The following is a 26300-nucleotide window of genomic DNA, read 5'->3' as shown; positions in this document are numbered from 1 at the left end:
CAGCTGCGTTGCTAAAATCTGCATGGTGAGACATGCAAGGAACCACGACTTTACTCCACCTCTCACCTCCCCCAAGGGAAGAGTGGAGGAGCAGTGCTTGAGGGGGAGCGAGCAGCAATGCCAGGTGCTGCATGCATCCAGGGGTGCAAGCAGGAGGTGCAATGATCAGGAGCACAGGAGGGGGCACAGAGCAGGGGCTGGAGGTGCAGGAGGGGTGGAGAGCCTCGGGAGCCACAGGAGATACAGGGGAAGCCGGGGGTACCAAAATATAAGCTTGCCCAGGGTGCCATTTTCCCTCAGGCCAGCCCTGCTGAAAGTGAAGCCCCATATATATCCTCACCGTGCTGCAGACCCCTCTCGCTTTCATTCTCTCGCTCTGTTGCTCCTTCACACGCACACTCAAGCCAAGCCTTTGATGCTGACTTAGTGGAAAGCAAAGTCTATACCCTCTGCTTAGACCGGACACCAGGGACCGTTTTTGCTGATGAGGAGGAAAAACACCCAGTGCTTTAACTGTAATGTATGCTCCAACCTCGCCTTTTCTCTCTGATCCCCCTTTCCTTCATGTTTCCCTGTTCCTCCCTCTCTCACACCACTGAAGAAAAGAGAGAGAGAAAGAAGTCCTCCAGCGGAGGGGAAATCATGTCCCTGAGTCACCCTGTGTTCCCCCAGCCCAGGGGAGACCCCGCCCACTCCTGGTAGTGGGGGATGTATGCATAGAAGGGGGCTCAGCATTCACTGGGGAGGGCAAATGAGTGACTAAGTCAGATAGAGTCAAAACTAGTGGGTGCTGGAAAATGTGAGCCACAAAAGGCGGGATTCTCTGAGGTGACAAGGGGGCCCATGTCTGACAGGGATGGGAGGAATCTATGAATCGCATTATGCAAAGTTCAGTTCTGTTCTCCCTGAACTCTCCAGCACCTGAGTGGGAGCTGGGAGAACCCCCACTTCCCAGGGGGTGAAGCAGGGTCTCCCAAAAGCCAGGCAAAGAAGGATCATTCTCCTCCCTGCTGAGGGATGCAATGTCTTGTCCCAAAGCACAGTAACCTATTCTGCAGCCAGTATGTAGCCTCTTTCCTCAGCTCCCCCCGCCCATCTCCCACCCAGTGTGGTCCTGGGTTTAGGACCGGCTAGTCAAATTTGTCTGGGCTGAAACTCACTTTATTTCCTGGCCCTGTTGCTCAGGGGCGCGGGAACAGTTTGCACAGTGGGGGTGCTGAGAGCCATTCACCCAAACTGTAAACCCTATGTAAGATGGTAACAACTTCCAGCGAGAGGTGCAGCAGCTCCCCCAGTCCCAGCACGTCTGCTATCTCTAGTGTCTCTTTGGGTTATTTGCCTATCCTTCCAGTTGTTTGCAGCTCCTCCTTATTTAGTGTCCTCTATGAACTGGAAAAACAGAAAAAGAAAGCACACATTGGAGAAAGTAAAAGAAAAAATGTAAAAAGGAACAAGGTATTTTGAAAAGACTAAAGCAATTATTGACAGAAACAGTGAGAGGCGGAAAGATCAAACCAAAAAAGGTAAGAGATGAAAGAAAAACATGAAGGGCACTTGCTGGGAAGTGTCTTCTACAAAGTTTCCACAGTCTGGGTAGAAGCGAAACTGTGAAGAAAACAACAGAGACCCAAAGAGAGAATTTCCACTAAAAGATGCTTAGAACATGATCTCTGACTCCTTCTTCCTCTGTCTCCAGTTCTTTCTACACGTGATACTGGTTTCTTGGCTGTGACGCATCTTCTCATTGCTGTGAGGAAATTAGCTACCCACCTGCATTATAAGGGCATCTAGGGAAAGGCTTTGATCAGAACGAGCGAGAGAGTGAAAGAACAAGTGAGCGAGTGAGCCCGACAGACTCACTCACCTGCTCCTTCCTTTGTCCGTCCTATACTTTGATCTTACTCATCCCGTGACATTTTGGACTCCTGCCGGCTGTGACCTGAGTGTGGAGACACATCCCCTCTTGGCGCCTTGATGCCACCATTCATGCCACTGTCTCTTGTCCTCATGCTACTGGTGACCAATGGTAAGGCAGGCTGAGTATTTCTGATGATGGAGGGCAGTTGCACTGGGGACATTTGGGGTTTGCTTTGTCCACAGGATTTTAGCAACTCAAAGTTGAACCCTCTGCAGATCTTCCTGACTCTTTAGCATTCCGCTCACCCTGAATCCCACCTCCAGTTCCTTCCCTATCCTGCTCATGTCTCTTTCCTGTTGCAGCCAGCAGTACTCTCCCTGGAGCAGCAAAGGAGCAGAGGGTGTGGGCCAAAGTGGGGGACCTGGCTTTGCTCCCCTGTCACCTGAGTCCTCAGGAGCTCCGGAGCCACGGGAAGCAGCTCTATGAAAAGACAGCCCTCCGCTGGGAGCGCAGAGGGAAAAGGTAATGCAGGCGGGGGGAGGGGAGCAGAGGCTGCTTTGCATTTGGTTTCATTTCATATTTCTTCACCTTTCCCTCTTTCTTTCTTCTCTTCCCATCTGTGATTCTCAACCCCTCTCTCCAACGTGCTTTCTCCCTCCACTGTCTTCCTGCCCCTCTCCTCTGCTTCTTTCCCCAACCTCTCTCACTCCCAGCACTAACTCAGTCCCCTGTATATCCCCAGCTCCCACAAAGAGCCCCACATGGTGCTGGAGGTGGAGTACAGCGGTCTCCTGAAGAGGGCCCGATCCATGATTCCCCGAGCCTCAGTCAAGGAAGCCAGTTTCCGACAAGGGAACTTCTCCCTCTGGATTGAGCCGCTGCTGAGTGACGATGCAGGCCATTATGAGGCACTGGTGAGATATGGCAAGGAGACCCAGCGCTGCCAAGTGAAGCTGGATGTGGTGACAGGTACGAGAAGCTGGAGCCCCGCAGGAATCCCTGGAACAGCAGGGCACTGTCAGTTAGGACCAAAAGTCCTGGGAGGTAACCCCAGGAGAAGGTATTAGGTACCGTGGGAGGGAAGAGATGAGAGACGGACGCTTCTCCCCGGGGCTGCATGGAGCTTGGCCAGCAGGCTAGAAAATGAGGAGCAGCCTTCCAAGGCTAGGCAACTCTCCTGCCTTTATACCCTGGGCTGAGCATTCAAGTGAGGGAAATCTCTAAGGGACAGACTCAAGGAAACGGGGGAGACCTACGACAGATTGGTTGTCCCTTCAATGCCTCACAGAGAGGGGCTGGGAGCTCCAAAGTGGGAATGGCTTTAGGGCTCCCCTGTGACATTAACTTCTCTCTTCCCTTCTTCTCTGCAGTGACTGTCAATCCCCCAGGCCTGCTGGTGGAAACGGAGCCTCTCTGGCTAAACTGTAACTCCAGTCACTCAGCTAAGCTTGTGGGGGTGCAGTGGTTCCACAATGGCAGCCTGGTGCCCATCTCCAGCAGGTTCCAGGCCCACCATGGGGCTTTGTCTATCTCCAGGCTTTCCGTAAGTGACTCAGGTCCCTGGCACTGTGAACTCACATACTCAGACAACGAGAAAGTTTTTGCCACATTCAACCTTCAAATTCTAGGTAAGTCTGGCCCCTGATTCACCCTTCTCAGCTCCCAGAGATCAGTGGCCTTCTCCCCAGCTTCTGCCCTAGCATGAGTAGCCTCCTTGGATCTCTTTGCTTCCCTCCCTGCTTTCCAAATCATGTCTCCCCTCTGTCCCAGCATCCCCGCCCATGGGGGCTGGGAACCCACTCTTCTGTTGCAGCTCAGTGGACTTCATTCCCCCTAATGTTGCCCTACATACTTTGTTTTCTCCAGGCTTGGCTGGCCCAGCGTCTCCTGTAGTCTATGCTGCAGCAGGATCTGCTGCCGACCTTCCCTGCACCCTGAATCGAGATCCCAGGGCCTCTGGCATTCTAGGGGTGTCAGCCCACTGGAGCCATCTTGCAGGAAGAGATCTGGAAACATGGGCCATCTTCAGGAATGGAAGCAAAGGGAGCTTCAACCTCCATCTCTCTGAGGTGGGACAAGGGGACTCAGGGCAATACCGCTGTGCTGTCTCTATCCATGCCACGACCATCACGAGGGATGTGACCTTGGCAGTGATAACAGGTGAGCAAGGGAAGCCCAAAGGATGCCCAGGGGACTCTCCCCCTCCACTGTCTGGTAAAAAATCTCCTTCACACCAGTGTAGAGAGTTCAGGCTGTTCTCAGCCTGTCCAGCCTCCCCATGGGGAGAGACCCTGGGTCTCAGCACAGCTGCACAGGAGTGGAGGCTCTGTCCATAGGACACTGTGCTACAGGGAGGTCTCCCATGGTAGTTCAATTAAGAAATCTGCCCTCCAGTAGGAAAAAGAAGGGGGGAGACAGTGAGATAAAGTGTCTGCGAGAAAGTGAAAAGGCGGCAGAGAGAGGAAGGAGGCAATGAAGGGGTGAGGCAGGAAGAGGCTTTGCTCTCTTTGCTGAGGGTATTCTGTTTCCTTCCCCCACAGTCACCCCGAGCATCAAAGGGCCGGTTGCTGAAGGCTCTCATCTTCTGCTCATCTGCAGCCTCACCCACCCCAGGGGGCACGAGCGCTTCCAGTGGAGGCAGCTGAGCTCAGGCCTCACCAATGAGAGCTCCTTTGAGGCCACTTCCAGGGGCCCAGGAGTCCAGCACTACTACCTGGGCTCCACCCTGGAGCTGACCACTGTGTCACAGGAGGATATTGGCACCTGGGAGTGCAGTGTGCATGGCTCAGAAGGGAGGCTGGGAGCTGTGGAATATGAGCTGTATATCACAGGTACCGTCCCCCGTGTGTCCCATTCCCATTACTCCGCACCACTGCTATCTCCCTGTGCCTTAAGACTCCCCTTCCCATTACTCCGCCCCACTGCTATCTCCCTGTGCCTTAAGACTCCCCTTCTGCCTCACCACGCAACATTGTCCAAACCCCACCCACAGCCCCATCTAGTTCCAACCTCCCGACTCCTCTCCCCTGCCCCCCCAGAGCCATGTCAGCCCTCTCAGGGCTGTCCTACCCCTCTCCCAGTCCAGCTGCCCCTCCTGTCTAATGGCGACTTACCCCCACAGGTGCCCAGCTTGCTGAGTCTCATCCCATCCTGGATGGGCAGGTGTCTTTTAGCCTGATCCTCGTCCTCCTTCTCCTGCTGGTGGCCTCCCTCCTGGCTTTGGTCCTGCGGAGCCGAAGGGTGAGTCAGTCCCTTGCCCTGTGGCTGGCCCTCTGGCTTCTCTCTCCCAGGCCATCGTCAGTCCTCCTGGGGCAGAGCTGGTGAAGAGGGGTCTGCGTAGCATGACAAGGGGGGAACGAATGGGAGAGCTGAGAGGGAAGAACCAGGAGGAAAAGGTCTGTGACTGAGCCCATCTACACTTGCCAGCCCTGCTAGGGGTCGGGCCACTGTGTGCAGGGCAAAGAGGCTGCATTGGGCAGCCTGCCAGCTCCGCCCTGGCCCTATGCAGTGTGTACTTGGAGTGTAGGAACTGCCAAGTGGGCTCAGCCTAGTGACCCCACTAGCCCAATGTCCAGCCTCTGACAGCCGCCCAGAGCCAGAAGTCTCAGAGAAAGGGGCAAACAACCTGCTAGTGGATAACTATAGCTGGGGACCAAATTCACAGTCATGAAAAATGTGTCACAGATTTTGAAATCTGGTTTCCCACGGTAAAATCTGGGTAGTTGTGTGTTTTTGCCTTGTACTAGGGGAAAAACATGGGGGAGAGCAGCGTTTCTCAAACGGGGGTCCGGACCCAAAAGGGAGCTGCAGGGAGGTCACAAGTTATTTGGGGGGGGGGTCCACAGTTTTGCCTCCCTTATGTCTGCGCTGCCTTTGGGGGTTGGTAGCAGGAGGGGTGGCTGCTGACTGAGGGCCCAGCTCTGCAGGCAGCTGTGCAGAAATAAGAGTGGTAATACCATACCCTGCCATCCTTACTTTTGTGCAGCTGCTGATGGCAGCGCTGCCTTCTGAGCTGGGTTCCTGGCCAGTAGCTGCCACTCTCCAGCTGCCCAGCTCTGAAAACAACACTGTTGCCTGCAGTAGCACAGAAGTAAGGGTAACAGTACTGCAACCCCTCCCCCCCCCCACAATAATCTTGCAATCCCCACACAACTCCTTTCTGAGTAAGGACCCCAGCAATTACAACACTGTAACATTTCAGATTTAAATATCTGAAATCATGACATTTTCAATTTTAAAAATCCTGTGACCATGAAATTGACTGGAATGAACTATAAATTTGGTAGGCCCTAGATTATAAACTGTCCCACTCTTGGAGGAAGTTTCCTTGTGACTCCTGTCAGTTTGAGATCCATTTCTGCCTTAAAGGATGAGGTTTATATCCCTTCTCAACAATTGTGGGTATCCTTTTTTCTTTTTCATAATCTGATCTAATTTAATGTGGATATTCTCAAACCCCATATAGCTACATAGATTCCAAGGTCAGAAAGGACTAGTCTGGTCATCTAGTCTGACCTCCCATATAAAACAGGCCACAGAATTCCCTCAAAGTAATTTCTAAAGCAGATCTTTTAGAAAAACATCCAATTTTAATTTAAAAATCGTCAGTGATGGGTAATCCACCACAACTGTTAGTAAATTGTTTTAGTGTGTATACCTGTCCAATACTTTTTTGAATCCTGCTAAGCTTACGGCCTCTACATTATCCTGGAGCAGTGAGTTCCAGAGATTCATGTGCAATGTGTAAAAAAGCATTCCCTTTTATCAATTTTGAATTTGCAGCCTTTCAGTTTTACTGATTATCTCTGTTTTGTGTTATGAGCCTCACACAGTCATAATTTTGTTGACCTCTAGCATATCCCTTCTTATTTCTCTTGTCTCTAAACAAAAGAATCTCTCTTTCCATGCAGAAATCTTACAAGGTGTAACATAATTTTTTGGGGGGAGGAGGTGCCGAGAGGAATAAAAAAGCCATGGCTGAGGCTGCAGCTGGAGTGGAGCTGCAACCAGGGACCAAGGCTTGGAGGCAAGGATGGGGCTGGGAGCAGAGTCACCCTGCAGTTGGGAATGGGGTAGGTGCAGGGCTAGAGAGTAGAGACACAGAGGTGCACCCTATACTCTGGGAACCTCTGGTCTACCCTGAGTTTCATCTGCCATTGCAACGTCCACTCACCTCGCTTTGATTCGTAAATTCATAGATTCCAAGGCCAGAAGGGACCACTGTAATCTGAGCTCCTGTACAGCCCAGGCCATAGAATGACTCTACCCTAATTCCCGTGTGGATTAGAGCAGATCTTTTAGAAAAAATATCCAATATTGATTTTAAAATTGCCCACAATGAAGAATCCACTACAAGTCTTTGCCAGCTCTCACAGTCCTCTCCAGTGTTTTTAACTTAAATAATTTTATGCTATATTCATATCTTGATACTTCACTGCTCATCCCCTTTTCCAGACTAGGTTAATTTTTTAAATCACAAAGGATCTAGGTGCCTAAGTCCCATTTTCAAAAATGACTTAGGTACTTAGGAAACAAAGGCATATTGCATCTCAATGGACCTTAAGCACATAAAAATTGCCAGATCATTCTGACAATGAGACTTCCATGCTCTTAAGTAAGGTTAACTGAAAACTCAGTTTTTGCCTAATTTTTTTTAAAAGTTCCATTTTCAGACACTTTTGATTTGTCACTGAGAACCCAAAATCCCAAAATTTGGGTTTGCAAATACTACAGCTGTGCCTCATGGGAGTTGTCATTTGGTTGCTTCATGCCCACATTCTTCTCTGTGGTCCAAGTTCTACAACCAGACTACCTCTTCCATGATGCACCACGCCTATGGAATTCCCATGATCCACCATAGTGACACAACAAGAAGAGAGATGTAATTTGCCCTGGTTGCCTAGCCAATACAGAAAAATGCGGGCATGAGGCATCCAAACTACAAATCCCATGAGTCACTGTGGAAACATTTCAAAATGATAAGTTTAGTGTTTGGCCAAAAATGCTAGGTTTTGATCTTCTATCAAAATGTAACATTTTGCCCCCATTTTATGGCCAATGCTACTTCTAAGTAATTAGGCAATTCATTACAGCACACCACTGTTCATTATTGGCCATAATGAAAATGTATAATTTATTCCTGCTTGCTCTCTTTTAGCTGTTTTCCGATCCATGATAATATTTAACCTTTCATCCATGCTGCTTGATTCCTTAACAGCATCTCTGGAGGGACTTAGTCAAAGTCTTCTGGAGAGGGCCAATTTTGTACATTGATCCTGATAATTACACTTAAGGGTATGTCTAGACTGCAGAGCTTTTCCAGGGTACCGGAGGTATCCCAGAAAAGCTCTGCCACATCCAAGGAATGCTTCTGCTTTCCTGAAAAAAAATGTCAGAAAAGCGGATGCATTTTGTTTGCATCCCTGTAAACCTCATTCTGTGAGGAAGAAGGATGTTCTGAAAGAGGTTTTTTTTCTCCAATATTTGGCCCTGAGTAGATGGGCCAGATTTCAGAAAAGCCTCTTTCAGAAGTAAATTGTGTTTCTTTTTCCAATTTCTCTTTGTAGTCTAAACATAGCCCCAGAAAAAGTGTGCCCTGGAAATTATCTTGGACCAGGAAAATTGGTTGAAACAATAATTAGAACACTATAAAATGCTTAGAAAAACATGATTTGACATTAGAATTTCCTGAATGTGTCAGTAATATTAAGGCTGCATATTCTTGTTAATAGCCTCAGTCCCAGGTCCCATCCACTCCTGGTGACTTGTTGTTATTTTAATTTATCAGTTTGTTCCAGGATCTTCTCTTTTCAGAACTTAGCCTGGCAATGTGTCAGCTTTGTTACCACAAAACAAATCTTTATAGGCATCACCCCAACATCGTCAGTGGCAAAAATACATGCAAAGAAATCGCATTGCTCCTGGGAAAATTACTTATATTGCAAATTCCTCCTTTAATTGCTCCCTCTGGTGGTACAAGTGACTAAATTATTCTCTCTCAGCCTTCCTGATTTTCACATACTTTACTGGTTCTCAAACTTTTCAATATAAGGACCTCTATGTCTGTACTGGGGACAGCTCACATCCAGCAGCGATAGCCTTCCCTCTTCCCAATATAGACAGGACAAGCCCCTGCCCCTGCCCCTGCCCCTGCCCCTGCCCCTGCCCCTGTTCATCACCCACCTGCAGGTCACAAACTTCAAACAGAAAGCCCCATGTACACTTGGGTTGTGTCTAGACTGGCAAGTTTTTCCGCAAAATCATCTGCTTTTGCGGAAAAACTTGTCAGCTGTCTACACTGGCCGCTTGAATTTCCGCAAAAGCACTGACTATCTCGTAAGATTGTAAGTGCTTTTGCGGAAATACTATGCTGCTCCCGTTCGGCAAAAGTCTTTTTCCGAAAAACTTTTGCGCAAAAGGGCCAGGGTAGACAGCAGAGATTTGTTTTGCGCAAAAAAGCCCCAATCGCGAAAATGGCGATAGGGGCTTTTTTGCGGAAAAGCGCGTCTAGATTGGCCATGGACGCTTTTCCGCAAAAAATGCTTTTGCGGAAAAGCGTCCTGGCAATCTAGACGTGCTTTTCTGAAAATGCTTTTAATGGAAAATTTTTCCGTTAAAAGCATTTCCGGAAAATCATGCCAGTGTAGATGTAGCCTTGAAGAATAACAGCCTACAGTGTACTTCAATGGAGGTGATGCTGAGCAGCCAGCCTGTCAATACTATCAGTGCTACGTACCCACAGGATAGTGCTCCTAAGTGTATTTTGAATGATTTTGAAGTCTGGAAAGCCTGTCTCACCATGAGAGACTCAAAGAAGCTCAATCTATTTTGTTTACCCAAGAGGAGGTTAAGAGATTATTTGATCACAGGCTACACATAACTAAACGGAGAAGAGATTTCTGCTAGTAGACAGCTCTTTAATCTAGCAGAAAAAGGCATAGCGCGGTCCAAAGTTTAGGAGTTGAAACTGGACAAATACAGATTAGAATAAGGTGCACACTTTTAGCAGCAAATATAACTAACCACTGGAACAATTTGCCAAGAGTTACAGTGGATTTTTCATCATTTGGAGTCTTTCAATCAAGACTGGATGTCTTTCTGAAAGGTACGCTCTAACTCAGCCAGAAGTTATGGACTTGATGCAGAAATTCCTGGGTGGGTTCTCTACGTGGGTTTACACAGGAGGTTAGAATAGATTAACATAAAGGCTCTTTGTGGCCTTAAAATCTGTGAAAGGGGCAATATTAAAGGCATAAGTCAACCATACAGCCTAATATCAAGACAGCATTCTCCACAGGAAAGGTAACATGACCATGGAACATGACTTCTGGGTTCTCTCAGCTTGAGGAGATGACTGGTCTATAGTAGCTACAGCAAGGGAAGCTGGGAGTCAGGTCTTCTGAATCCTATTCCTGGTGGTGAGAGAGAAGGGTGTGGTGAGTTAAAGAAAGAAGTAGAAATCAAGATTTCTGGGGCTCTCTCTGGGTATGTCTACACTGCAACACTATTTTGGGTTACTGGAGTATCCCGAAATAGCTATCTTGCATCTTCACGGCAAGCCTCTTATTTTGGGCTTGCTATTCTGTTGTCCCTGTAAACCTCACTCCATGAGGAGCCAGGCATATTTCAGAATGGCACTTTATTTCAAAATTTGGCGTGTGCAGAAAGCGTCAAATGACAAAATAAGCTATTTTGAAATAGCATCGAAACAAGATATGCAATTTGCATAGTTCAAACTGCGACTCTTATTTCCAGTTACAGTGCAGTGTAGACACACCCTCTGTGACCACCTAGTCCCCCTCAAGTGGCTATTCAGATCCAGGGGCCAGAGGTAAGCAACATGCTGGGACAGGATGGAGTCCATGCTAGGTCGGTTCCCCAAACATCACTTCTTTTTCCCTTTCAGATTTTCTTGCCAGCCTTCCCGGCACTGGAACGGGTGGTTATCGCCCCCACACCAGGGAATGCAAAGAAGGACGAAGGCCAGGAAGAGAAGAGCTTGCAAACAGAGTGCTGATGTAAGAGAAGAAATGAGATCAATTGGAATGGCAAGCACTTCAATAAGAAAACAAGACTGTGCTACGCAGCTGGGTGCTGGGAACCATGCAGACTTGCCCAGAGGACATGGAGGTCTCATGGACACAGCCTGGGAACCATTCCACTGCTGAGGGGATGGGAGTCATATGACAAAGAGGAGATGGGGGTCACCTGGGTTTAGGAAGATTGGATGGGGGCAGGGGTGTAGTGATTTTTAAGCTTCCCTTTTGGGGATGAAGGACCCCAGTGTGCATAACCCGCTTCACTTTCATTTGCTCCACTTCCCCTCACTCCCTTGGGTTTTTTTTCACACCATGTGCCTTGTGGCCTTTTTTCTTCCTTAGAGGGGTGTGAATGGCCTTTAGCAGGTAGAGAGCTTGGCAGAGATCTAGCTCCCCTTTAACCACAGGGCATTTAAGTCCCCTCTCCCATCTTCCCTCGCTGTGTCCCTTAAGCACCCTGCTCCAGAGCTTATTTGTGGCACAGCAGACTGTGCAGCCAGAGATATCGTATATTGAGTTTGTTATAGTTTATTAGCACTCTGAAGAAAATAACCTGCAATAAACTCCCCTCCCCACTAGAAACTCTTTGGCTTCTCTGTGCATTTGGGGAGAATGAGCCTGTCTAGCACATCGCTTGCAACTGGTTATCTGTGTGAAGCAGCTTCCTAGAAATCTGCTCCCTTCTGTGGGTTTCACTTTTACCTTTTGCTGTAGCTCATAGAGTTTCTGACCTTTCAGGAGGAGAAACGAAAGGCCCCAGAAAAGGAAAAGCTACATGGTCTGTCCATCCCTTTCTCCCTTTCAGTGGCTCCTTTTTCTGCCTGCCTCTCCCTGTCATTCACTCCCTTTCTTTCTCACTCTCTCCCCACTCTCTCTCTGATGAGACATCAGTTCAAGAAACCCTGACCACTCACGCTCATTAAACATCCCTGTTATTTCCCCCTAGTTTGGGACCTTAACTGGTTGAATGCCCATGTCGAGTAGTGTCCTAGCCAAACCCCTGCTAGGTGTCTCCATTCCCCCAACCTAAATCCCCCTGTGGGTTTTGCTGGATACAGAACTCCCTTTTGCTTCCCATCCCAAATTATTATGCAGTGCTGCTGTGTGGCTGTTAAACATCCACTGAGTCCTGCCCCAGAGGTACCTGCATTAATTATTATTGTCATTATTGAAGGCTTGCACAGTGTATAGTGAGACTTCACTGCACACACCAGGGTTCTTGGCAACCCTCATTCCCCATCCCAATTCACTGTGTGCCACTGTCCCATCCCCCACTATTTCAGGAAATCTCTATAAAACCTTCCCCTTACTTCATGCCAGGGGTTCTGCTTGTCCCCATCTCTCCTACCGAGATCCCCCATTCTCTCTCATGCCAGAGCCCCTATGTGTCCCTCTGTCCTCTCACCTCCTTCCAATTTCCCCATTCTCCCTATCACACTAGGAATTTTGTGTGTCCCTCCATTGTCCCCTCAAAAGGCATTTGACACACTCCCACATGACACTGTCATATGCAAGCAAGGAAAATGTGGTCTAGATGGAATTACTAGGAGGTGGGTAAACAACTGGTTGAAAGGTGGTATTCAAAGAGTTGTATCAATGGCTTGTTGTCCATCTGGGAAGGCACGTTTTGTGAGGTCCCACAGAGATCAGAAAAACTTTTGAAGGCAGGATTAGAATTCAAAGTGGCATTGACAAACTGAAAAATTAGTCAGAATTCAACAAAATGAAATTCAATCAAGACAAGTGCAAGTGAAGCAAAGTGCTTCATTAGGAAAGAAAAATCAAATGCTACAAAATGTTGAAAAACTGGCTAGCTGCTAGTACTGCCGAAAAGGATCTAAGACTTAAGGGCTGTGTCTACACTGGCGCGATCTTGTGCAAAAGCGGCCATTCTTGCATAAAAACTTGCTGCCTGTCTACACGGGCCACATGTTCTTGCACAAGTACACTGACGTTCTAATGTATGAAATCAGGGCTTCTTGCGCCAGAACGCTGATGCTCCCGCTCAGGAATAAGCCCTTTTGCGCAACTGTGCTTGTGCAAGAGGCCAGTATAGACAGGCAACATGAATTTCTTGCGCAAGAAAGCCCTCTGGTTAAAATGGCCATCAGAGCTTTCTTGCGCATGAGAGTGTCTACATTGGCAAGGATGCTCTTGCACAAAAACACATCTCTTGTGCAAAAGCACATGCCAGTGTAGATGCTCTCTTGTGCAAATACTTTAAGGCAAGAACTCTAGCGCTAAAGAGTTTTTGTGCAAGATCATGCCAGTGTAGATGTAGCCCTAGTGAATAACAAACTGAAGATGAGTAGCCAATGGAATGCAATTTCAAAAAAAAGTTAATATAAATTGGGGATGTATTAATAGGATTCTCGTACATGAGACACTGGAGGCAGCTGTCCTTTTCTGCTCAGCACTGGTGAGAGTTGCAGCTGGAATCCTGTGCCCAATTCTGGTCTGCATGCCTTAGGAAAGAAGTGGACAAATTGGAGACAGTCGAGAGTTCAGCAACAAAAATCATAAAAGGTTTGAAAAACCTGACCTATATGAGGAAAGGTTAAAAAAAATGGGGATATTTAGCAAGAAAAACAGAGGGGGAACCCGTGAACACTTTTCCAATATGTTAGGGGCTACGATCAATCTATCCATCTATATAGTTTAGAGTGTGACTGTGAGTCTGTTTGTTCAAGACCTCCTCCTAAACGGCATGAGATAGGGTCACCAACTTAGGCATACAGCTTCCCCTTCTCCTAACTTAAGGCAGGATCAGGATTCGGTTGTGCCAGGACAATATGAAGTGCTGGGGATGGGACTATTCCTATAACATGGAAAGGAAGTGGGCAGAGTGAGGAGGAATGTTAATGGGAGGGGCACAGAGATGGGAGGACACCATACTGAGAGTGTCACTGGAGGCAGCTGACCAGCAGGGCTGGGACTCCGCCATTTTGCCTGCCAGCGTGGGGGACGCTGCAGGAGGGCGCAGCCCTTGGAGCCTCAACACGCCAGGCAGCCTGCAGGCCTCCTCCCAGCCCTCGATCCTGAGCCACCTGCCCTGAGTCATACATCTCCCACCTGCTTTGACGTCAGCATCCCCCCGGCCTTGAGCCCCCTCCCTCCCAACCCTCTGCCCTAAGCCACACCCACTGCCCCTCCTCACCCCATAACTCTCACTCCAGCCTTCGTTTTTGAAAAATACAATCAATGAAATAACAGATTTTTTATTTTTCATTTATTTTTCCAAACAAAGAAGTTCTTTCAGTTACAGACCCAAGCAACACCAGGTACATCTGCTAGTAAAGAGCAACTGTCCTCCATGTCAGCTGAAGGTAGTCATCACCTAATAAACCATCTTGTTAGTCTTTAAAGTGCTACACAGGCCTGTCTTTTGTTTCAGCTACACCAGACTAACATGGCTACATTTATTTTATTTCAATGAGCAAAGGAAGACATCCCCTGTGTTTTCCTATCCTCCCTCCTGGGGAGTTGGAAAGCTTCATGCATGTAAAACACATTGAGATCCTCACATAAAATATATTAATAAAAGGACAAAGTATATTAGGGTTTTCATGAGTCATCAGCATATCCCAAAGAGCACAATGCAGCACATACATGGGCAAATCAGTAATTTTACTGTTCAGCCAACCTTAGCTTTACCAAAAATGTGATTGTTTCTCCAGGAAATCCAGGGAAGCCTTGGAATTTAATTTCATTTACAGGTTTGGGTCCCATCACAAAGGTATGAACAAAGACATTACCTGGCTAGCACACTATCTTCCACAGCCTAATGACTTAAAACAAACAATGGGTACTTAAGAACAGTTTGCACCTTCTCTATCAGCTTCATGTGACATGAACACTCTGACTATTTTTCTCCCTTTTTCTCTTCCTTCTCTCCCCATTCCCTATTTATTTTGGAACTGGACCTTTAATAACTCCAGTCATCTGAAGAAGTGGGTTGTGCCCACGGAAGCTCATGATCCCATCTACATGTTTTGTTAGTTTTTAAGGTGCTGCAAGACTTTGTGTTGTTTTTTAAGTTTCTCTAGACTAGTCATTATTGAGTAGCCATTCATTTTATCCCCTCTTTGCCCCCACTTAAGTAACAGTTCCAATGATCCCAATCTTTTCCAGCGCTCCTCCTGCACGAGTTTTTCTAGGACATCAATGTGCCCCCCCCCCACCTCTGCGCCATGAAGGAGACCATGCAGATATAGATGAGGCAGCATCAGTAGTTTATAGCAAAACATGACAACATTCTCCATGTCATTCTCCATCCCATCCTGTAGGTACTCTTGCATCTTCTTTGCTTTTTTTGACTGCAGGTGCACATTGAGCAGAGGTTATAACCACTGAGCTATCTATAACACCCAGGTCCCTTCTCCTGACTTGATACAGTTAATTAAGAACCCAGCATGATGTACAAGTGGTTAAAGTTCTCCCTTCACGATGCATTTCTTTACATTCATTGACGCTGAATTTCATTTGCCATCATGTTGCTCATTCTCCTGGTGTGTTTAGGTTTCTCTAAAGTTCCTCCCTGTCCTGACTATCCCAAATAACGCTGTGTCATCTGCAGCTTTTGTTACCTCGCTGCTTACCCAGGCCCTTTCAAGATACTTAATAAATATATTAAATAATATAGAATCCAGTACAGATCCATGAGACCCCTGTGTTTAACCTGTAGACAGGATGAAAACAGACCAGTAATACCAACTCATTGCCTCTCATGCCTAAGATGTCTTAGCTTCTTCAGTAGCCTCTTGGGCCGGTCCTTGTCAAGACTTTTTGTAAGCCTAAATAAACTATATCAGCTGTACATTCTCCTTTAGCCGCTACTTTACTGACATGTTCACAAATTCCAAGAGACTAGGAAGACAAGAATTTCCTTTGCAGAATCCAGGCTGGCTGTGAGATCACAAGCTTCCAGGTGTTTTATTATTCTATTGCTCATTATCATTTCAACCAATTTACTGGGCCAGAGGTGTAAGGTTCACTGAGCTGTGGTTTCCCAGATCACTCCAACAGCTTTTTTAACACAATATATACATGCAATATCTAATCCTCCAGCATTGTAGCTGTTTTTATTTATTATCTATATTTTCGTAGCAACTTTGCAAATTGGTATTTGAGTGCCTCCAGAATTCTTGGGTGTAACCATCTGGGCCTGGTTATCAGTTTTTTCCAGGAACTCTTTTTCTGACACCTCAGTCTCTGTTAGTACCTCATCTTCCTTACCAGAAGAGGTCAGATATGAGCTAGATATCTTCCTAACATCCTCTGTGGTGAAGTCTGATGCAAAGAAATCATTTAACATTTCACCAATGTCCTTATCATCCTTAATGCATCATTTTAATCTCTAATGACCTAGCAGAACTACTGTTTCTTTGCAGGCTTTCAGCTTCTGTCAGACTTTCGGAATTTCTTGTTTGATTTTAAATCCTTTAACTATTTCCTCTTCTAGTTCCATTCTAATCCTCTTTGTTTGTCTCTTATGTATTGTATTGCCTCTGTATTTTATGCTCCTATCTATTCACTTCACTTGGGTTCAGTTTCCAAATGTTGTAAGCTCTCCTGGTTGGATAGCCTCTGGATCCTTACCATTCAGCCCTAGAGGTTTGTGGCTTGCTTTCCTGGGTTTCTTTGCATTCAGAGGCATTTCTTCTCACTTCAGTGACACATTTATTTACTTTTTAAACTATAGCACTTTATGAAACTAAGTGAACATTTTCTGTGATTTACATGCTATTTTTATATGTGTGAAAGTAGGATTTTTTTTTTTTGTAATTTCCCTATGCTTGCATAACAACACAGCTAGATGGATTGCATGTGTAACTTTTGTGGAACCTGTACTTTATCAGTGAGGTTTATCAGAGCTGCATGCTCTACTTCTACAAAGGGAAAGTTGAGAACATCTGCAATGCTTCAGATGTGGTTCTCAGGTTTCCAGCACTGGGAGAATTTGTATGCAGTATAAGCACAAGTTGGAGGCTTTGCAGCATCTGTAAGAATTGTTACGATAACCTACATAGAGCACCATTGCGCTTTCTAAGGGCACTATCCCCTTCCACACACAAAACAGCTGCAAAGTTTCTTTCAGAGTTAGAACATCTGTGGAGACTGTCACCTCACTTGCAGGTGCTCTAAAATTTGACTCTCATTAACTAAGAACATATGTACTTCAGCCTGTTCGAAACTGCTCTGTGTGCTCCAGTTCGTGCTGCAGACTTATGCAGAGAGCAAGACTGAAGTGTCTGATCTCATTATCTTCATGGGGCTTCCATTCCTCAGATACATGCTCCCAGGGTTCAGGTACCCCCTCACCGGAGCATGGCCCAAAACAACTATATTGAAAAAGTGAAGACCCAGTGCTTTAGCAAAGCCTTCTAGCTTGCACCTGGCTCACCTGGTTGTTCTTAAACTGCCCCCCCCCCCTTTGGGCTTAGGTTCCACATGCAAAAAGGCAAAAAGAACTTTTAGAGAAAGTTAACAGGTGTCAAAAATAGGTTTCAGATGGAAACTTTCTGCCTTTCAGCCTTGACTATAAAAATCATGAGTACTGCTGTGGTATTTTAGAGACTAACAAATATATATAATCATGAGCTTTCGTGGATACAATCCCTTCTTCAGATGAGCTGGACTGGAGCCTATGTGTGACTAATATTCCCTAGTACTACAAAAGGGATGCAATACAGATTTCTGCAGCAAGGGAGCTGCATAAATGGTGTGAATAATGGTATGAATAATAGTTCTGAAATAGCCCTCAGGTTGTTGCCTGCCTCAAAATGCTCTGTTGTGTCCCAGGTATTAAAATGGAAAACAGCAGGTGTGGTCCCTGCAGGGTTATTGACCCTGGCATGGCAGAGGAATTCTGCTGCGGCTTGTGTATGTTCTGCTGAACTGACACTGTTTCTGGATCATCTCTTCTCAAAAACTTTTGCACTGTGCATGTACCTATGAAACAACAGAGATACCCCACCAGAATAGAGGCTCTGGCTTGGAAGTGGATGTTTAATAAGCGGACATGGGGCTACAAAACAGCATGTGGTTGGGCTACCTTTCCTGGGAATTATAGGTATAAAGTCTGCCACCTCTGGTGTTGTATGCTTATAAAGTGTGTGGCTGACACCAAACTGGAATGGGCTGCAAGCACATTGGAGGGCAGGATTAGAATTCAAAACAATCTTGACAAAGTGGCGAATTGGGCTGAAATCAAGATGCAATTCAATAAAAACAAGTGCAAGCTACTTTATTTAGGAAGAAAGTCAAGTACACACTGTAGAATAGCTACTGACAAGGATCCGGAGGTTATAGTGGATCACAAATTGAATATGAGTTCACAATGAGATGCAGCTGCAAAAATGGCTAATATCACTCTTGGATGGTTAACAGGAGTATCATCCTGCTCTACTCAGTCCAGAGGAGGCCTCAGCTGGAGTACTGTGTCCTGTTGTGGGCACCACACTTTAGGAAGGACAGTATAGTGGGGAAGGTCTAGATTGGATATTAGGGAAAACTATTTCCCTAGGAGGGTGGTGAAGCACTGGAATGGGTTACCTAGGGAAGTAGTTGAATCTCCATCCCCAGAGGTTTTTAAGTCTCAGCTTGACAAAGCCCTGGCTGGGATGATTTAGTTGGGTTGGTCCTGCCCTGGGCAGGGGGCTGGACTTACTCCTGAGGTCTTTTCTAGCCCTGGAATTTTATGATTCTATGATGTGGACAATTGGAGAGAGTCCAGAGGAGAGCAAGAAAAAAGATCGCTAAGCCTTCAGATACATAATAGCGGATATAAAAAGGGGTGCTGATCAGTTATTCTTCATGTCCCCGGAAGGGAGGACAAGAAGCAATGGGCAGCAGGGGAGTTAGCCACGACTCCAGCGTGTTTACGGGGGATGATGCGCGGGCCCCTACTGAAGTATTCCCACCTACAGAGACTCAGCGCCCTGCAGATGGCTCCCTCCCTCCGGGCCGCTGCCGGCTCGCCAGGCTCCCGCACACGCGCTGGGCTGGCCGAGCCCGAGATCTGTGCACAGCCCGCAATGGCCACTGAGCTTCGACAAGGCAGGAGCCCGCGGCGCCACCTGGTGGCTGAGTCGTGTAACAGCGGCGAGCGTCGTCACTAGCCTCTCGGGGTTCGTGCCTGTGCCCCAAGAAAGCCGCAGTGTGACGTCAGACAAGTGATACCTCATGGGATTCCCAACCTGAGCTCCGTGGCCCTGGGGCACTGCCGGGACCCTGGTTACAGCGTCTGCGCCTCCAGCCTGCGGCTACACTGCCACCTAGTGTCCGTACGCAGAAGGCAAAGCACATGGGAGGGGGGGGGGTGCCGAGAGAAACAGCAGTGGGGTGAGGGACTGAGCAAAAGGCAGCAAAAGAGCCTGTAGCACGAGGCCACATCTCCCCTTGCGGAGGCTGCACACGCAGTGTACTGCTTGCCCCAACAGGGCTTTTGTCACTTGCCCTAGTTCAAAGCAGTCACTGCAGATCCCTCCCACTCCTGCCCCTCAGAGCCCCAGCAGCAGTTTGGTCCCCAGTGCACACTGGGCACTGGATGACTGAGCAAAGCAGCAGAGGCTAAAAGACAGCAGGGCCAGGGCTCTGAGCATGAGCGGGAAGGGAATGTACGGCTAGCCCCACTACGGGACAGGATATCCTGGCCTCTTGGAAACCCAGGAGTCTAGCAACCTTGGGGAGACAACTTCAGCACCCCACCATGGACACTGAGCTCAAACCTGCTTGCCATTCTCAGTGCCAGAGGCCTCATGCCATAGCATCCAAGACCGAAGGGACCATGGTGACCCTAGTCTGACCTGTGTAAAACAGGCCTTAGAATTGCCCCAGGGTGCATATTTTAGAAAAACAGCAAGGCTATGTCTACACTCGCAGCTTCTTGCGCAAGTACAGCCGTTCTTGCTCAAGAATCTGCAGAGCATCCACACTGCCCGCCTGCTCATGCGCAAGGAAATTTACAGTACGGCATGTTAAGAGAGGGCTACTTGCGCAAGAGCTATGCTCTTTTTTAACAGGTGTAAGCCCTCTTGCGCAGGAGCTCTTGCGCAATAGGGCAATTTGGACACTTGGCAGGGATTTCTTGCACAAATGGCCATGAGAGCTTTCTTGCGCAAAAGCACATCTCCCACATGGCAGTGTGGACGTTTTCTTGCGCAAGATTTTCTTGCACAAGAAGCTGCCAGTGTAGACATAGCACAATGGTTTTTGTGTTCTTCCATGTCAGTGGAAAAAGTTGTAAATATTGTCAGGTCAAGAACTGATCCCTATGGGCCCCCCTAGAGAGACACTCACTCAATGATGCTTTGCCATTTACAATTTCATGGTGGGACTTCTCAGTTAGACAGTCTTTAATCCATTTAATGTGTCATTTTAATTTTGTATCAGTCTGGTTTGTAATTAAAATGTCATGCGGCACCAAGCCAAATGCTTTGCAGAAATCTAGTAGCTGTCCTGTAGTGGGGGGAGGGATAACCTATTTTCTGTGGCCCTGGAGAGACCCCCAGAATCAGGGCTGGCTTTAAGAAGTGTGGGGCCCAATTCAAACCGTTTTGACGGGATTTTTTTGTTGACAAAAAAAAAAAACATGCACAAAGAAACAAGTCACAGCCCCTTTAAATCCCCAGCTACAGGGCAGAGTCCCACCTTCCAGCCAGGGGCCGACACCCCCTCCCACAGCACGCCAGCACACTTCCAGGTTTAGGGCACGGGGCCCTCTGGCTTTAGGGCGCGGTGCCCTTTTAGGCGCGGTGCCTGATTCGGGGGAATCGGGCGAATCGGCCTAAAGCCGGCCCTGCCCATAATAATGCACTCAGGTGTGGGCACTTTGATCACCAAAAGTGACCAAGTGAGGGACTGTCGGGAAGAGCCACAGAAACGCTCAAGGAACCAAAGGGGTTGGGTTCTGGGGGAAAAGCTAAGGAGTGTCTAAACTAAGCAAGTTTTATCCCTCACAAGGCTACTAACACAGGGTATGTCTACACTACCACCCTAGTTCGAACTAGGGTGGTAATGTAGGCAACCGGAGTTGCAAATGAAGCCCGGGATTTGAATTTCCCAGGCTTCATTTGCATTTTGCCGGGCGCCTAACAGAAATGTAGATGGTATCATGAACTTTCAGGGGCAAACCCCACTTCTTCAGAGGAGACAATCTGAGCCCCAGTGACGGGAGTGGATCTCCCGGCTCTCTGGGGAGGAGGGGGCTGTGCTATTGGTATCTACCGGCAGATCGCTAGGGGCATGAGGAAAAGGGCTACAAGAGGGGCCAGCAGCAGTGCCATGTGAAAACCAAGGAGCTGTGGCAGGTGTAGCTCAGGTTGCCAACTTTGTAATATTTAAAAATTGGATACTGCAGCAGGAATGCCAGAGCCTCCCTTGGCTCACCTCTTACCCCAAAACCTTGCCCCTGCCTGGCCCAGCGCTACCTCATGAGGCCCCAGCCTACCTTACCTTTCCTCCCAAGGCCTCAGCCTCTGTTTGCTCCTCTTTCCTTCTCCCCTGTATTGCTCACCACTTTCTCCTCTCCCCACCTCTCCCCTCTGCCCAGGTATGGAGGGACTTCCTGCAGAACTGGGGCTGGGCACTGCAGCTGCCTGGCAAAGGAAGAGGGTGATACTTGGGGGGAGAGGGTAGCCTGCCCCGCCCAGAGTAACCAGACTTTGGGTATCTGGCCATTAGATCTGACTCGACACGCTCAGCTTCCCTTTTTGACCAGACTCTGCAGGCAAAACACGGGCATCTGGTCACCCTACCAGAAGGCCAGGGATTCCAACAGCCAGTCTGGTGTGAAGCTGCAGACCTGACACTTTTACAAAGGGGTAGAGGGAGACTCTGGGGGAGCTGGAGCCACAGGCCCATGGAGTGAACAGTGAAGAGGAGATGTTGGACTAGAAGCGGACAGGCAACCAAGGCATCAGCACAGCCTCCCAGGACTTGTTTTTAACTCCAGACCAGTTGAGCCAGTCCCTATAATCCAGCACCAATGGAGGGGAAGGAATCTCTGGTAATAAAGTATCCAGTTTGCTTTGGTATTGTCACAGTAAATACAAGGTGGAACAGATTGTTTTGTATAAGGAGTGAACACATATTGTAAGAGACTGTTCAAGCTGAAGTGGCCTATTAACACCTCTACAGTCACAGTCTGGCTGAGGGAGCCTTAAAAAGCTCAGAGGAGTAGCCCTGTTAGTCTGTAACTGGAAAAACTTAACAAATAACTAACAGTCCTGCAGCACCTTAGAAACTAACACAACATGTAGATGGGATCATGAGCTTTCGTGGGCACAACCCCCTTCTTCAGATGCCTTAAAAGACCATTTTAACAGTCTGGCCCACTAATGTGTTATTAACTCTTCATGGACCAGCATTCATGCATGCTATGGCTCCTACTGGGAATTTTGTAAAACTTGGTGTAAATGATTAAAGAGGGGTGAGTGATGGGCCCCTGCTATCATTTCCCTACTATTTTGAACAAACTAATGAAGACATTCTCAGTTTCTGCATACATAACTTTATGGTGTGCCAAGAAACAGGGCAAAAAAGGAAAGTGCAAAGAAAGACCTGCAGTAAAAACAGTGCACCACCATAAAGCACACGCTGAATTAAATGTTCAAACGAAAAGTGACCAATGGTTGTCTGAGTCTGCGGTTTCACAAGTATGTGTAGCTCTGGTTCTCCTTGGGTTCCCCTGGCATTGTGGTGGGGTGAAGATGCACCCCATGTTGACACCAGTACTTTTTGGGTGTATAGAGCACCCAACAGGCGGGGGAAGGAGCGGAGCAAAAATTGCAGTTGCCCTGGGCCTTTTAAATTGCCACCAGAGTGCCACACACTCTTTGAGGCTCTGAGCACGGGGGGGGGGGGGGGGGGGGGGGCAAGCACTGCATATGGTTCTGAGGGCTGATGTGGGAGGGCAGCACATAGTGCTGGCTGCCCTGGCCCCAGCTCTTCCACCTGAGGCCCTGCCACTTCCGAGAATACAGAGCTGGGGCCCTGACCGCCATGCATGCCAGTCCTTTTCCCTCTCCTGCAGCAACTGATCCTTCCATTTTCAGGCCTTCTCCATGGACATGGTCATATGGCCCCTCCAAGCCACAGTTCAAAGCTGCAGAGGGAGGGGAAGGATCTTGACAAATACATCCTCCCTGCTCCTTTTCTTTCTCGTCAGGGTCAGATGTCCAGTGGGCATGGAGTGGGGGCCTCTCCAGGCCACCGTGCGAGAGGCAGTGGATTAAAACAGACAGACATGCTGTAAAGCTAATAAGCTTTACAGGCAGAATGGAAAGGGAAAGCCAAGCCTTACACGAGTATTCCCACCACAACTACCTTTCAGATGATTTTTTGTTAGTCTCTAAGCTGCCACAGGACTGCTCGTTGTTTTTTAAGTGACAGGCTAACCTGGCTTTGCCTCTGATGCTGTTGTCATGTTACCTCGAGAGTGCCCCAGTGCAGCACAGAGCTGCAGCGCCAAGCATGGTGGGGAGGACTACTCACATCACGGGGAAGCTGGCCTCCCTGGGAATGGGCACAAGGGAAGGGCAGTGGGATCTGTTTGCAAGTGGTAGGGGTGATGCTGGATGATAGCTCACCTTAGAGAGTAACAAGGACAGAAAACCCAGCTGCTGCTGACATCCCCAAGCTACCGGGCCCAGGTGCGGCCAGCCTGGGTACTGCACTAGTGCCAGCCAAACTCCTGGTGAAGGGCTGTAGGGAAGGAACATGGCCCTCATCCTTTGAAATGCAGAGCACCTCCAGCAACGTTTCCAAGATCTCTGAAGACTAAGCAGATAAGAGGATGATCCCTAGTAAGATGCACTAAGTACCCTCCGTGCCCCTACCCCCGCCACACACACACAGCCCAAACCAACCAACGAGCACACTGCCTCCGTCTCTGCTTGCTGGCCTGAGCTCAGGGGCTGGTCTGGCGTATAGTGGCTAATTAGACAGCAACTGGATTTTTCAGTGTATTCTCCATTTTACCTTTAGCATTAGACCAGTAAAGCAGAGGTGGGAATCCTATGGCCCGGGGTCTGGATCTGGTCCCCTGCCTGCCTTGATCCAGCCCCAAAGACTCCAGCCTGTGGTCCCCATTGCAGGGCTGGGAGTGCCAGCATCAGCTCCACACTGTAGGGAGGGCAGCAAGCCTCACTGTCCAGAATCAGGCAAGCTGGGGCCAGATCCGACCCACAGGCTCTTCCTGGCAGGAGAAAGAAGCAGCTCCGTGTGCTGCCGCTCCCTTTCTCCCTTAGCCTGCCCACGGCTGGGAAACAGCAGCACAGCAATGTGCTGTTTGGCTTTTCCCTTGCCACTCCAATTGGCTGTAATCATGGCCAATAGGAGCAGCAGGGGACACTGAGTCATGTTCATCCCCCATCACCCAGACCCTGACCCCCTACCGCTCCTGCATCCCAAGCTTGCTGCTGCACCCTACCACTTTCCCAGACCCACCTACTCCAACCCACTCTTGCATCCTCCTCCCACCCAGTCCTCCCACCCCAAGCCTGCTTCCCGGCAGTCCACTCCCATACACCGAACTCCTCATTTTTAGCCCTACCCCAGAATGTGGGGCCCCCAAAAATTTACTAGTTTGGGCCTCCCTAGGCTCTGGTGTGTGAGGAGAATGTGGAGAGTTTCTTTCTGCTTCTCAGTTGGGAGCCATGTCAACAAGGTGAGGTTTTTTGCTTCTCACTTTTGTGCGGCCCCCCCGACTGATTTTTCTGTGGCTCAGCAGTCCCGAATCCTAAGAAGGTTCCCCATCCCTGCAGTAAAGCAAGCTAGCAAAACACAGCGCCTTGTCCTGCAAACCTTGCAGACGAAACAGATGCTGGTTTTTAATGGGGAAGAAAGGGTGGAAGGAGGGCCCGAGAAGGGGGTAAGTGGCTATAAGGAACAATGCGCGTATAGACTTCCCCTTCACCAGTGGGCGCAGTGGCATTTGTCTGGCTGGATTCCAGTGGAGTTTCAAACAGCTCCTGGCTTGCAGCATAGTTTTGGTGCCCTGTCATGCTGCCTCCCGCATGCCCCCTCACTGCTCATGGCAGGGGTCACTGCCTTGGGCTCCTGTCATGGGTCCACTGTCCAAGGTGGGGTGCTGAGGGTGCCCGCTAAGTCTGGCCTGCCAGTTGGCATGCAGGTCTGCAGGGCAGCACCAACTCTCTTGTTATCTTCCCTCAGCTGCTGCCTGTACCCTGACTGGCACATGTCCTGCACTTCCACCCCGCCCTGCTGCTGAGAGCCGCTGCCATGCTACCCTTCCAGCTACCACTGCGCTGTCTGCACACAGGTGGTGATGCTTCTATGGCTGATCCATAGCAAGGGGGCAGGAATGGCGGGTTGGCCTCCCCTCTAGCCCCCCTCCACCTGTGGGTACAGTTACCAGATGGCTTCAAAAAAAATACCGGATACACTTGATCTCAGATTAGGGTGGGGGGAGGGAGGGAACTGGCTGGGAGGGGAGCTGGGCTGACTGGGAGGGAGTTGTGGGGAGCGGGGCTGGCCAGGGGAGATTGGGGAAGTGGGGCTGGCCGGGAGGGGAGCAGGGGGAGAGAATTGGCTGGTGGGGAGCTGGGATGACCCAGGCGCACGCTGCTGGGGAGCTGCCCATCCTGTGCACGGTCCTGGTGAAGCACAAGCGAATCTGGCCCCTGGGATTCCCGCCTGCCTCGGCCCCACTCTCTCCCCCATTGCATAGTTGTTTACTGCCTGGCCGGCAGCCACGCTCATGCAGTGTTAGTGCGTCTACCAGCCAGGCAATGCGCAACTAAGTACCGATTCTCATGATAATAAAACTAACTTAATTAGAAAATACCAGACATATCTATGTCCAGTATTTTCTCAATTTTTTTCCCAGACAGAACCCTCAAATACTGGACTGTCTGGTTCAAAACTGGACACCTGGCAACCCTTCTGTAGGCCCCAGTTCTGGCCCAACCAGCAGCCAGAGCAGGGCTGGGGACCCATATCCATCCATTTGGAGGGAAACGCCAAAAGCAGCCCCCTGCCAAGGGTAGGTGGAGGCACACGGTCCCCTCACAGCAGCCTGCACAGCTCTCCCTGACCTGGCTCTGGCTGTGGGAGGGGCCTTGGAGTTCCAACCTGGCCATAATAAGAGCCATGCAGGCAGCTGTGAGGAGCTGCTACAGACCCTCCCTCCTGCCTGCAGCACAGGAGGCCAAAGCAGCCCCCAATCCCTGTCTCTGTTCCTTGGGCCTCCACTCAGGGCAGGTGGAGGGACTGTGGCTCCCCTGCCTGCAAAGCACTTAACACTTCCAGGCCACAGATCCAAGGCTCTCCCTTCCCCAGCCAGAGACAGAGCCACACAGGCAGCTGTGGGGAGCCAGTGTGGAGCTGTGGATCCTTCATTTCCACCTTCCCTGAGCCAGGGGCAGCTTCCCTACACTGCG

At 48.9% G+C, this 26300-nt stretch overlaps 1 protein-coding gene across 1 annotated transcript; it reads left to right on the top strand.

Annotated features, from left to right (window-relative positions):
* Nucleotides 1–1603: 1603 nt before the first annotated feature.
* Nucleotides 1604–11478, top strand: LAG3 (lymphocyte activating 3). The gene is made up of 8 exons (XM_075903725.2): nt 1604–2026; nt 2221–2380; nt 2601–2827; nt 3229–3486; nt 3725–4018; nt 4399–4689; nt 4980–5098; nt 10764–11478. The coding sequence occupies exons 1-8, from the start codon at nt 1975–1977 to the stop codon at nt 10872–10874; spliced, it is 1512 nt and encodes a 503-aa protein (XP_075759840.2). The 5' UTR covers nt 1604–1974; the 3' UTR covers nt 10875–11478.
* The last annotated feature ends 14822 nt before the right edge of the window (nt 11479–26300 follow it).

The sequence above is a fragment of the Pelodiscus sinensis genome, chromosome 1 (assembly GCF_052426305.1).
Source record: "Pelodiscus sinensis isolate ZL-2025 chromosome 1, ASM5242630v1, whole genome shotgun sequence".
In the NCBI taxonomy this organism is placed as follows: Eukaryota; Metazoa; Chordata; order Testudines; family Trionychidae; genus Pelodiscus; species Pelodiscus sinensis.
Note: the sequence above shows the minus strand (reverse complement) of the source record. Positions and strands in the feature narration are given on the sequence as shown.

Coding starts and splice junctions, on each gene's coding strand:
- LAG3 (XM_075903725.2), top strand. CDS start 1,975: ATGCCACCATTCATGCCACTGTCTCTTGTCCTCATGCTACTGGTGACC. Junction 2,381..2,600: donor TGGGAGCGCAGAGGGAAAAG/GTAATGCAGGCG, acceptor GTATATCCCCAG/CTCCCACAAAGAGCCCCACA. Junction 4,019..4,398: donor GACCTTGGCAGTGATAACAG/GTGAGCAAGGGA, acceptor CTTCCCCCACAG/TCACCCCGAGCATCAAAGGG.